Source organism: Podarcis vaucheri, assembly GCF_965113315.1.
Source record: "Podarcis vaucheri genome assembly, chromosome: 6".
Lineage (NCBI taxonomy): Eukaryota > Metazoa > Chordata > Lepidosauria > Squamata > Lacertidae > Podarcis > Podarcis vaucheri.
Window position 1 is genome coordinate 58,549,395 of NC_138764.1, and position 12,642 is coordinate 58,562,036.

A 12,642-nucleotide genomic window follows, 5' to 3' on the forward strand; every position below is an offset into this window, starting at 1 on the left:
CAAATGGTGTGCGTACACCATGTCATGTGATCAATTATGCAGAGCGGGGCTTACCCCCCCATTTTTTTAATTCAAGTGTCATGCCTGCTTCTTGGATGCCTGCAGGAAGCTTCTGCAGCCAATCGGAACCTGCGTTGGACGTTCGGGTTCCAAAGAACATTCGCAAACCGGAACACTCACCTCTGGGTTTGCGGTGTTCGGGAGCCAAAACATTCGACTCACAAGGCATTTGACTTCCAAGGTATAACTGTACCTTGGATTCTTCCCACAAACCGGAGCAAGATTGCACTGCTCTGGTTCGCCAGAAGTGGCTTAGTCATGCTGGCCACATGAACGGGAAGCTGTCTGCAGACAAACACCGGCTCCCTCGACCAGTAAAGTGAGATGAGCACCGCAACCCCAGAGTCCTTGTGGACTGGACTTAGGGGTACCTTTACCTTTACCTTTAGTGCAATATACAATGTGACACTAGATGGTGATAGTGAGCCTTATGGAAAATTCAATGTATTTTTAAAAACGCTTTAAAAACAAGCATTTTCAAAACGGTTTTTATGTGTGTGTAGATTCCACCCTAGTAATTCCACGTTAACGCAGCCTGTCGCAGCGCAGGCTTTCTGCGCTCCTCCTGCAGCATCAGTAGCTAGATCTCCTCCTGCCGGGGGTTTCTTCGCCACCAATTCGCCGGTTAAAAGCCTGCCCCACTTCCTTGGTTGGGTGGCTCGCCTCCAACCCTTCGAACTCGCGCTTCCAGAGGCAGCATCTAAGCCGGACTGGAGGTGCGCTTCCCCATTTCTGCATTTCCCCCCGCCGTCCACTCTCAATAAATATCATGTTTCTCAAAACAATATCATCGCATGATTCAAACGACTCTGCAGCGGCTTTCTTTTCTGGAGGAGGAAGCAGCAGCAGCATCCTTTCCTCTAGCGCGCAGACGCGGCCTTGGCGAGGGGAGCGCTGGCTGCTCTCGCTCGTCATCTCTCCAGCGCCAGCCAAGGAGAGGTTTCCAAGCGGACCTCGGGGCCAGCAACGAAGGCGGGGAGGACCCGGCGGAAGAGCCAGGGGGCACCTTTCCAACTGGCCTCCCCTCGCAGATCTAGGGTGCATATAACCGGCACCCCCCCAAAACACACAGCTCCTTGCACGTTGCTATAGAGAGGGGGGGCGTGCGTGTAGCAGGGGGCAGCAACCTTCTCCACTAACTGTGTCTCGCGGGGCCAAGCCTCCTTTGCTGACAGGCTGTGGGTGGGTGTGAGTGTGCCAGGAGCTGGTGTACAGGAGGAGCATCGCAGGCTCTCATTGGACGCGCGCACAGACGCGCGCGCGCAGCCAGCCAGCCAGCCTCCCTCCCTCCCTCCTTGCACTCCAGCAGCCTGGCTGAGCTGGTGCTCCTGTTCGTCGGGCTTTCCACTTCACTGCCGATTCTCCCCGCACCGGAAGCCTGAGGCTCCGCCTTCCTCGCCATCCAGCCCCGGGAAAAGCCCCCCTGGGCACTTCCAGCGGGAAGCGCAGCACTACGCCCGGCTGGGCAACCCCCTCCTCGCCACTTGGCGGCGGGGCTGCGCGGGTTCCGTCCAGAGCAGCGGCTGCTTCGCCTTCCGACCCGATCGCGCCCTCGTCGGGCAGGAGAGGCCCCCGCGAGCCGGGATGGGCTGAGCGCCGGGGGAAGAAGCAGCCGAGAGGAGCTCGTGGGCCGGCGAACAAGTGAGTGGCCGGCCGGCTGGTTGGTTGGCGCTGCTGCTCGGGGAGGCTGTGCGCTTGGTGCAATGCAACACCGCGTGGCCGCCTGCAGGGCTCCGCGGCGGACATGCTGAGCAGGGGAGGAGCCGGCGGGAAAGCGCCAGGCGGGCTCGGCGGCTCCGCAGCAGGGCTGGAGGGAGCGGGCGCCGCCAGCTCGGCCTTCGCCTTCCGCAGCAGGTGGATCCCGCAGGCGCGGCTCCGGGGATGAGCCCCGATGGCGCGCCGCCTCCTATCGTCCCGGTCAGCACGCGCTCGCAGCTGCCGCCGCCAGGGTCGGACCCTGCTCTCCCCCTGATGGTTCCCGCCCGCCTGCTTCTCTGTGACAGGGACGTGACCTTCCCTGGCTGAGCCTGACGATGTGGGGTCAGGATGCCTCGGTGCCCCGACGTCGCCTGGCGCAACCTTGCAGGGGCGCTCCTTGGCTGCTGGCGCTCCTGCTGAGCTTGGCCCTTGCCCGGAAAGGGGGCTCGGCAGCACACTGCCCCAGCAAATGCGTCTGCGCCAGCAACATCATCAGCTGCTCCAAGGCCAACCTGAGTGTCTTCCCCCATCCCCTTCCCTCCTACGCGGCTGCCCTGGACTTCAGCTACAACCAGCTGACGCGCCTGCGGGCGGAGTGGGCGCCTTCCCCGCTTCGCCACCTGCACTCCCTGTTCCTCAGCCACAACGGCCTTTCCTTCATCTCCACGGAGGCCTTCACCAATGTCCCTCACCTCAAGTACCTGGACCTCTCGTCCAATAACATCCAGGAGCTGGGGGAGAACCACTTCAGCCACCTGGTGAAGCTGGAGGTGCTGCTGCTCTACAGCAACAAGATCTCCAAGATTGACCGGACAGCTTTTGAAGAGATGACTAAGCTCCAGAAGTTGTACCTGAGCCATAACGCCATCAGCCGCTTCCCCCATGAGCTGCTGAAGAAGGACGAGGGGGGCTTCCCGGAGTTGGCCTTGCTGGACCTCTCTTGCAACAAGATCAAGGATATTTCCGTGGAGGAGGTGAACAAGCTCCCGGCCTGGGTGAAGAACGGCCTCTACGTCCACGGCAACCCCCTCACCTGCCAGTGCCAGCTCTACAACCTCTTCACCCACTGGCAGAAGCGGCAGCTGAGCTCCGCCACGGACTTCAAGGAGGAGCTCAAGTGCTTCCTCGAGAAAGACCGCAAAAGCATCAAAATCTCCAGCCTCAGTGACCCTATCCCAGGGGGCTTGAACTGCAGCGAGTTCAAGGAACAAGTGCTGGAGGTCCATCGCGGGGAAGAGGTGATCATCAACTGCGACACGAGGCAGCGAGGGGTGGTGATCAGAGAGTGGCTGACCCCCCGCTACGAGCGTGTCCCCCAGGAGGGCGACAACAGCTCCATGACCATGCTGACCAACGGGAGCCTTCAGATCAAAAACATCAGCGTGGAGGACATGGGTCCCTATACCTGCTATGCGGTCAGCCAGGGGTTCAACGAGACCCTCTATGTGCACGTCACGGTCCACAACTACTCCTTGCACGGGACCCCGGACACCCTCAACACCGCCTACACCACGCTGGTGGGCTGCATCCTGAGCGTCATCCTCGTGCTCATCTACCTTTACCTGACCCCCTGCCGCTGCTGCTGCCGCAACGGCGAGAAGCAGGCCAGCCAGCGCGAGGACAGCATCAACTCCTCGGTGCTCAGCACCACGCCCAACCACAACACCGGCGGGGGCAAGGAAGGGCTGAACCGGCACATGGCGCCTGGCAACGCGCAAGGCCAGAATGGCAAATGCAAAGCCAACAGCTCCCCCAAGCAGGCGGCGAAAGGGTCCCAGAAGGCAGAGCGGAAGATGTCGGATGCGGACTCGGTCAGTTCCGTCTTCTCCGACACACCCATTGTGGGGGCCTCGCAGGGCGAAGGCGGGAGAGGATCCGGCAGGGATAAGGCAGGGGCTGAATTAGTGGGGCTGCTGTGATCATTCTGGCACTGGGAAACAAGATGGAAGATGCAGCCACATCCCTTAAGGCATAACAATATTCTCTGGTACAGTTCTCCGACCTGCCACAGTATGTAATGGCGTTGCTTTGTTACTTTCCTCCTGTTGAGCCCACAGTCCCGTGTCGAAAACCTTGATCTCCCAAGCACAGTCTTTCCTCAGCCCTCTGTTTCTTTGGAATGACATGGTTTTTCAGATCGCCCTCATGGGAACCTTTGTGAGCATCTCAGCCACAGGCAAAAGGGTCCAGCAGACTTCACTAGGTTTTCCTGCATCCTGCTGTCGCTTTTGCTTACTTTTCCTGGGTGGGACTTTCCTCCCAAGTCTCTGTGCAGGTATGAATACCAGAAGAGCAGCCCCGGCTCATCTGCTGCAGCAGAAATGGCAGTGTCACCTTCAGAGACTTAACAATATTAGGGTGGCATAAGCTTCCGTAGGTGGCAGCCTGCTCCATCGGATGTTACAAAGTGGGCCTAGAAACCAAGGTTTTTGTTCACCTTCATGCAAATTAAATCACATTCATCTCCACAGTAGCTCCAGAGATGGCAGTAACCCCAGTTAGCCACGGTATTGTGGGAGTGGGGTGGGGGAAGTTGACTTTTTTAAAATGGCTCAATAATATTTTTTTTATATATCTATATCTATATCTATATATATATAAACTCTTGCTACAAACACTTATTTATTTATTTATTTATTTATTTATTTATTTTTACAGAAACGGAGGTTCCCACCATTACCAGGCTTTTTCAGGACATAATTCAAATAATTTTGCTAGTAAACAGGCAGACCTGTTTTGGAATCCTCTGCTCTCCCCTTTTTCCTTTTTTTTTCTTTTGGTGGGACTATGACAGAGATAAAAACTGAATTTTTAAAGAAACATAGTAGTGAGGAGAGATTAGTTATGCAGTCTTTCTTCACTAGGAAGCTCTTGTTAAAACATAAAAGGAGCTAAACACAAACCTTTTAACCTTCGTGGCACCAAAATGCAAGAAGGGAACCAACAGCCTTGGGAGCTGGCAAGGTGGGATTCCACATCCCCACTCATCCAAAACCCATCCTGCTTGCTCCAAGACGCAGCAGAAGGAAGAACATGGCGTGGCATGTCCCAGATCTCCTGCTTTCCCCTCTCCGCAGCCTGCTTGGCAGATTCCAATTACTGTGGCCACCCAATGGGTCAAGCTGGGGGTCCAGAGCGCAGCTCTCCATCCTTGCAAAACTTTGGCAAATTTGGAGACTGTGGGAGGCTATCTAGATCTTGGAAATCCCAAAGCCATTGGGCAGCCTCTTCACCCTGTTTTAGGAGACCAAGCGGTCGACAACCCCCAGGTGCTTGATGGGGAAAGCAGCTGAAATGAAGGTGCCGCTCAGCTCCCGTCAACAGCCATGTTTAGGAGCATTTCCACCCAAAGAGAGGCCTTCCTGAAATGTGCATGTGCTGCCTTTGAGCCTCGCCCTGTGACACCACTGTATGTGACTCAGGCAGCGGGGTGTAGAAGCAGCAGAGAAGAGGGAGAAAGACAAGATAAGTCTCTGTATTAAATATCTGGAATTGCACTGACTGTGCTCTTTGTGGGGCAGCTGGCATGACGTCACTGGAGGTGAAGCAATTGCAGTGAGAAGGTCCCTGTGCAAAGCAGGGGACTTAACCCTGCACCTATTCTCAAGGGATCTAACAGAGAAGGCTGAATCCCACCTGCTCTGTCCAACTCAGAATGCTCCATTGGAAATGGGTGGATTTGAAAAGCCATGTGGGGTTGCCAAGGATGGGGGAAGACCCTTGAGACAGTCCCCTTGCAAAGGTTTCCCTTTGATCTGCATTCAGGCTCCATCAGTTTATCTGTTGGCTGAAGTGGGAAATGAAAGGGGAGAGTTCAGGGCTGGCATGCAGGGGCGACACTATAAGCCATAAGAATGTATTGCACAAATTTGTGAATGGGTCCAAAGCAGCGATAAGTCCTGAAGAGCACAGCTCTGTGCTATAGCCATATGAACCCTGCTCACAGCCCTGAGGCTCATTGCAATCAGTCACTTAGGGAGACGCCCAAGAACAACCAGAGCCCAAAGTGAAGATGGAAGTCAGCTGTCAGAGGCAAATCTCCCATCTTAACTGACTCGCTCTGGGGCTTCTTGCTTTCTCTGGCATGTTATTGGGAAGGAGAAGTCCTCTAATTGAAGCAGCTGTCCAAGTGAGGTGCCTGCAAGCCAGAAGAGGGAGAAAAAGGAGAGGCTGAGATGAATGAGAGAGAATGAGATGAATGAAATGCGAGGATGGTGAAAGCAGGGAAGTTTAGCAATAAGACAGCTGATTTTTATAAATCTGTTGTTGAATTCTCTAGCTCATCTGGAACTGTGGTAGGTTGCCATGTTCTGACCCCCTTCGTCCCTTTACAGATCTCTTCTGTCAATCTGTTTTCTGAAATTTCCAGACATGGGGAGCAAAATCAGAACTATTTTAGAGTAAGCAAAAGACAGGACAGAGTTTCCCCTGTGCATGTTTGCTGGAGGAAACATATCAACTAGGGCTGTTGATGTAAATACAAAAAAATTGATGACCTTGTACTGTAACAGTATAGGCTACATATTTATTCATGCTAGGACATTTAATAGCTGTGAAGCTCTTATACTTGGGGGGGGGGGCATTCAGGGAACGTGAGAGCTCCTTTTGGCTACCTGTTGACTTCACTGCTGCTTAACCCCTTTGCTTCTTGGGCTGGAAAGATCCATGCTGCAGATAATGAAAAAAAAAATCACAGATTGCACTCATAGCAGAAAGCTATCTGCCTTCCCCATCTGCAAGCTCTTATAGATGGGATGAAGGGAGAAGGGTTTGCAGCCTGAATCCCTACAGCCCTCAATCAGCATATGGCCAAAGGGCCACAGATACATAGTGCAGATGCACTAGAGTCAACTCTCTCATGCGCACAGCATGTATCTATCACATTTAATGGGGAGGGGAGGGGACATACAAAGTTGCCTCATGCTGGATAAGACCATCTGTCCAACTAGCCAAGTATTATCCACTTTGGCCGGCAGGGATTCTCCCAAGGACACAGACAAAGGTTTCCCCCAAACCTGGTATCTGATATCTGCTAATGAAAGATGCCAGGTATTGGACCTAGGATTTTTTGCATGCAAGCCTATGTTCTCTTAAGCAGCCGCCCAATGCCCAGTTCTTGTCTACTGGAGATGGGTGAACAGAATGCTAACATGAGTTGAAGCGAGGATGGAAGCAGCCTATGTTTCAGTATGCACATGTGTGCAAGTACGAATTAGCATGTGTGGGTACCCACACTTTTAAACCCCTGTTCAGAACACCTCCTAGCCTCTAATGTTATGCTAGAAAAGCTAGGTGCTTAAGTTGTGCAAGTAGCAGGACTAAGCTCCAGAACCTTTCTAGGGAAAAGGGACATGGACTAGTAGGATTGTCGTTGCATGGACAATCTGCTTCAGCAACCCTTTTTCACTCCTGTTCCTCTTTGAAGAGCCATAAATACCCATACTCATTAATAGAGTAATCCCCTGTGATGCTTTCCCAGGATTCCTTGGTCCACCAAAGAGGAAGCAGAACAGAGGACTCTGGGATATCCCCATATCACTGAGCTTGATCCTGGCAAATTTACTTCTTTGTGTGGAAATACCCTTGGCAGTGTGAGGCAAGGAGCCCAGAGTTTTAGGCACCACCACGTGTGACATGAACAGCTCATACTGGGCTATGAACAAGGATTCATTGGGGTGTGTTGTTGTGTTTTTTAGCTTGATCACAGGGAAACGTGCAGAAGGAAACCTTGCAAGTATTGGTTGTCAGGAGCTGACATTGTTGGGAACTTGCTGAGGTCCACACCATTTCTTCCTTCTGAGCCTTCTGGCCCTACCACTCTTCCCCCTTGCTGTCACTGCCTGTTCTCCTGCCCACTCAGAGCACATGCGCAATGGGAAGAGGGAGCAGACGGAGCAGTATCTGCTGTGTGCCTTGCATTCTCCATTTGGGGGGCTGTGTGACAACAGTCAAAATAGGCAGCAGGGACAATCTTATCCAAGCGTAGCCCATTCCCGAAACCCAGAGCTAGCACCATTGGGAGGAGATATTTCTGAAAGGCCCGGTGCAAGAAAGCCACTGGGACCAACCCAAACATTACCTGATCTCACTGGCAGTAGGTAAGCATGAGAGAGCTGCCGGTTGGACCATTGACTACTTGTTTCAAAGCCCATCAACGGTCTAGTGCAGATGTAAGACTTCCACCCCGGAGCCCTGGATCCAAACCTCCCTCCCATCTCTCCTGCACTTAGCTCTGGCTTGGTGGTATTCCTGCACCATGAACCCTAACCCTGGCATGGCAAGGTGCTGAATCCTAGTCAAACTAGTTCTGAGCTTTTCTCAGCCTTTGATTTCATAGCTGCCCTCTTCTGGTGCCCATCAGGGACTGGGTTGGGGGCCAAAGTCTTAAGAGTGGCAGGACCCCCATCCTATTTTGTGACCGCTCAGGTCACTCCTTGCACCCTCTTGGTCAAAGCAGTGAAGAAAGGAGCTCTTTTTGCTCCTGTCCTACAGGTGGCTGTTGCTACGCCTCATCACTAGGGCAACCTTTTTATTCCATCGAAACTGGCACAGTCACGAGTGGATGCCACCCACATGGTTTCCCTGTTGTAAGCTCTAGGCTGGTTGCTGAAAGGGAGGCTCTGCCTGCTCTCCACAGGGTGCCAGAACCACTCGCCTCTCAGCAAACCACCTGCTTGTGCCTGCTGTCTGTGTGCAACGTGCCACAGGGTCCCTGCTGAGAATCTAAATATGCTCTGAGTCCACACTAAGCTGCCAGGAGAGAAATATCTTCCTTCCCTTACTGGATAGGGCATCCAAAGGAGTATATATATTTAGTGGAGGTAAGAATAAGGAACACAGCTAGAAATAGCTCCGCTATGGTTGTGAGTACTGAAGTCCTCCTTAGGATCATACACTGGGCCTGGTATTTACTTTTGTTAAACAGCATAAAGTGCTCAATCCTAACTGAAAAGAATCCCTTGATTCCTCTTCCTAGCTGTTTAAAGAGAGAGAGAATGTGAGTGAATTCCCCCCACTGCCATAATATGCAGTGCGCTCCTTCAGACAAGCAGAAAACAAATAGGCTTTCCCCCATTTAGTTTGACCTTCTGGCTTGCTCATTAATGATTGCCATCTTTGTGGGTTTCTAAGGCTCCTGAATGTTAGGCTATTTTAGAAGGTTCATCTATTTAAACCAAGATATGCAAATCGCCACCACTGGTTTCATTTGCTGTCGGCTCCTGCTCCCACGCCTGGGTCAGCTACCAACATTCCACATAAGCATCTTGAGGGGTTTTAGTTGAATGAGACTTCGGGGACGAAAGCTGCGCTGTCAGATCTGCAGTGGTCAAACGTGAATCTGCCCTGAATCTGTCTGCCCTACTGATAAGGTCAAATGTAGAGTGTCAGCACAGTGGGAAGAAGTCAAGCTGCACACAGCACAATCCTTTTTTTAAAAGGAACCTTTGTATGTGTTCACCATTCCTGGTGCCTTAGGCAATGCGTGAGCATGACAAATGTGCAGTGCAGCTGCAAACATGCTTGGGAAGGGAGATGAAGGGCGAGTCTGGGGCCTAGACAGAATGGCTGGCAGCAGATGGTTTCTTAGGAGATTACTGGAAATCCCCACCCCTTTAACAAAAATAATGGAGGGAGGGCAAGGCAAGAACAAGGTTAGGGATGCATGTATTTACGTATGCAAAACAAAGGCAGGCTTCCCACTGTTTTACTGCACTTTTCTGAATCCATACAGCACAGCAAAGAAAGCTCCCCTCACACCACCAAGAAAGGTTGCCCAATGCTTGTAGTACAGCATGGCCCCATCTCTCACTCCCCCCATTCTGTGGTTTGCAGGTCAAGCAAAATGTTATTCCAACCTGCAGAGGATGCATACATGCTTATCTGTTCCAGGCAGAGACAACAATCCCAAAGAGTACCTGGGCTGCATTTCTGTTGAGAAGTCTGTACTCTCCAGCATAGACATAGGTGAAAATAAAACATGTTTTATGAATATGCACCTGCCTGTCTCTTTTTCCACCACCATGATGAATATTGACTTCGGCGTTCTCAGTCTGGGCCCGAACACGGAGGCAAGCCCCAGCCATGGATCTTCAGTAAGCTTTCACCAGAATTAAAGGTAGCTAAGAGGGATGCTTTGGGACGTGGTTTGTGGCGCATCATGTGTGGCACTGCAAAAAGAGACAGAGGAAAAAACTGCCAGGGTTGAGGTTGTTCAGGTTTTTCCTGCCCAATCAGGTAAAACTCTTTCAGTCGAAATCCGCAGACCATGAAGGCGGAAAAGAGTAGGGTTGCTGGGCATTCACCTGGATATGATGTCTTTCCATTTAAAAGCTCTGCAACACTCAAGGCCTAAATGGCTGTTGCACCTTGTGCTATTAGATGGTTCTCTTCACCCGCTCTCATACCTGCTATGGACCAAACACCAGGGTCCTCCTTGGTCCAAAGGCCGACTGCTCTCTCTGGGTGTAGATCTGGCATCCCTAGAGCGCCCCAGCAGTGATCCAGCACATGTTTTATTTTTTAGGGTCAAATGTGGATCTCATGGCAGCTTCTCTCATGCATGTCACACAAGTGTTGCCCATCAAGCCTCAGCTAGCAAGATTCAACACCACATACGTCCCAGAAGTACAATGAATTTATAGAGTAGCCCTAAAGTATCAATGGCAGAGCTCAGGCAATCCACAGCACGCCTCCCAGGTGTGGACTCTGAAAGACCTCTGCCTGAGACCTGCTATCGCTTTAGGCCAATAGGACTGGACAGCTCCCTGGTATCCTTGTTTAAGGATAGTGGGCACCATACTTCATATATCTAAACTCGGCTTACTGTGTGGCAAATCTGGGATTGCTGCCTATTTCTCTGGCTCAGTGCCCTTCAGAGCTGCTGAGAAGAATTTCCTCAGTCACACTACCAGATCATTCCTCCACCGCCACCCATGCAACACCTGTTGACATAGCATAGAACTATGAGCAAGTAAAATATGGCAAGCTGAACCTAGAGACACAGGGCTAGATCTGGATATAGCATAAGGCCATGCAAAATCGTTTCCATTATTCAAAACGTGCAATCCTTTGAGAGCAAGAGGCTCATGTAGAAAGAAATCACCTGATCTAAGCGGACAGCAATGCTCACCCAAGGGGTGGCTGTATTTATTCAAGCATGAAAGACTATTGTGCTCGCCAGGGCTTTCCATCAGTAAGGTATGAACAGCCACTAATGAAGTTCATTCACACAAAAAAAGCATTTCCTTTCCCCACTTGGCTGGACAGAAGAGATTGATCTGAGCAGACAGTAACCAATCTCGCTGAAGGGGCCACTCATGCATTCATGGCTGGAAGTTGCCATAGGCTAAGTTGTCAGCACATAATAAGGTATCATCTTTTTCAGGCATTTATATCAAGGAAGATAGTACTGTTGTATGCAGTGTGTGTGTGTGTGTGTGTGTGTGTACTGTGAAAATGCACCTCAACTGGACATGGCTAGGGGTTTCCATTGGAGTTGCCCTCTCATAATCTTAGGGTGCTTCCAGACAAGGGCATTATACTGTAAACTGGTCTTTCAGATCCAGTTTTTCTGGCACAGCTGACACGTGAACATTCACATGCTCCTTTTCAGACACAACATTCATGGGCATTCTGCCACTTGACATCCACACCAGTGGGCAGAGCTGGATGGGATGTATCCAGACTGTGTTTTTTTGTTTCGTCCTTCCATCCAACCATTTCTCTACCACCCTCCACTGCCTTTTCCTGGGCATGCACAGCAGGGTCCCCACGGAAATCTTTAAAGAAAGATCCCAGGAAATTCATACGAGTGCATAAGCAAACGCCAACCTTACTTATCATGTTCTGCAACAGGGAAAATGGACCTGTGAAATTCCCTATGAGGAATGGTTGCGGCATTCAGGATTTTTCAGTTTACCACAAAAGAGTAAGAGGCGAGTCAGGCAATGTAAAAAAAATAAATATGCAAGGCATGGAGAAACTGGATAGAGGAATTTTTCCTCCCTCTCTCATAACACTAGAACTTGTGGACATATAAAGAAACTGAACTTTGGGAGATGCACGAAAGACACAAGTAAGTACCGTATTTTTCTCTCCATAAGACACACTTTTTTCCTCCTAAAAAGTCAGGGGAAATGTCTGTGCGTCTTATGGAGCAAATGTGTGGTCGATGTTGGCTCCCTTTCTGGCCCCGCCCCCTTTGCCCAAGCCTCCATTTTTGAATGTTCTGCAGACGGAGGCTGTTTGTTTCCCGAGCGACATGTAACTGGCTGATTAGATTATCTGTCTTGAAACTGTAGAAACGGCTCCCTTTCCTAAAGAAGCTGCAGAACTTTGAGTTGAACCCCATAAAAACAGGATTTTTTCCCTTTGCAAAGTAAGTTCAACAACTTTGAGCTGATCCTCAAAAAAGGGGGCTTTTCCCCTTTGCAAAAGAAGCTGCACAACTGTGAGCTGATCCTCAAAAAACCCACAGGAGGCAGTGATGACTCGCCACCTTGGAGAAATAGAGGATAAGGGTATCAATGACTACTAGCCAGGGTGACTATGCTCCCTACCTTAATGGCTGGAGGCAGTAATTCTTCTGAATACCAGTTTCTGGAAGTCACATGGGGGAGAGTTGCTCTTGTGGTCTGGTCCTGCTCGTGGGCTTCCCACAGGCATCTGGTTGGCCACTGTGAGAGAGCAGGATACTGGAACAGACCTGTCAGCAGATCAATAGACCATTGACCTGATCCAGCAGGCTCTCCAAGGAGGGTAATGGCCATTTCATTTCTAAGAATAACCACCTACCCCTTCCCCTAAGGTTCAAGGGAGGTTGTAACATTAAAGCACAATATGAAAAACAGTTCAAAGCAATTTACAGTCACAACAACAAGGTGG

General features: G+C 51.0%; 1 protein-coding gene across 1 annotated transcript; it reads left to right on the forward strand.

The window, feature by feature from the left end:
• The first annotated feature begins 965 nt into the window (after positions 1-965).
• AMIGO1 (adhesion molecule with Ig like domain 1) lies at positions 966-9,754 on the forward strand. The gene has a single exon (XM_082228534.1). The coding sequence runs from the start codon at positions 2,094-2,096 to the stop codon at positions 3,675-3,677; it is 1,584 nt and encodes a 527-aa protein (XP_082084660.1). The 5' UTR covers positions 966-2,093; the 3' UTR covers positions 3,678-9,754.
• Positions 9,755-12,642: the final 2,888 nt, after the last annotated feature.

Coding starts and splice junctions, on each gene's coding strand:
- AMIGO1 (XM_082228534.1), top strand. CDS start 2,094: ATGTGGGGTCAGGATGCCTCGGTGCCCCGACGTCGCCTGGCGCAACCT.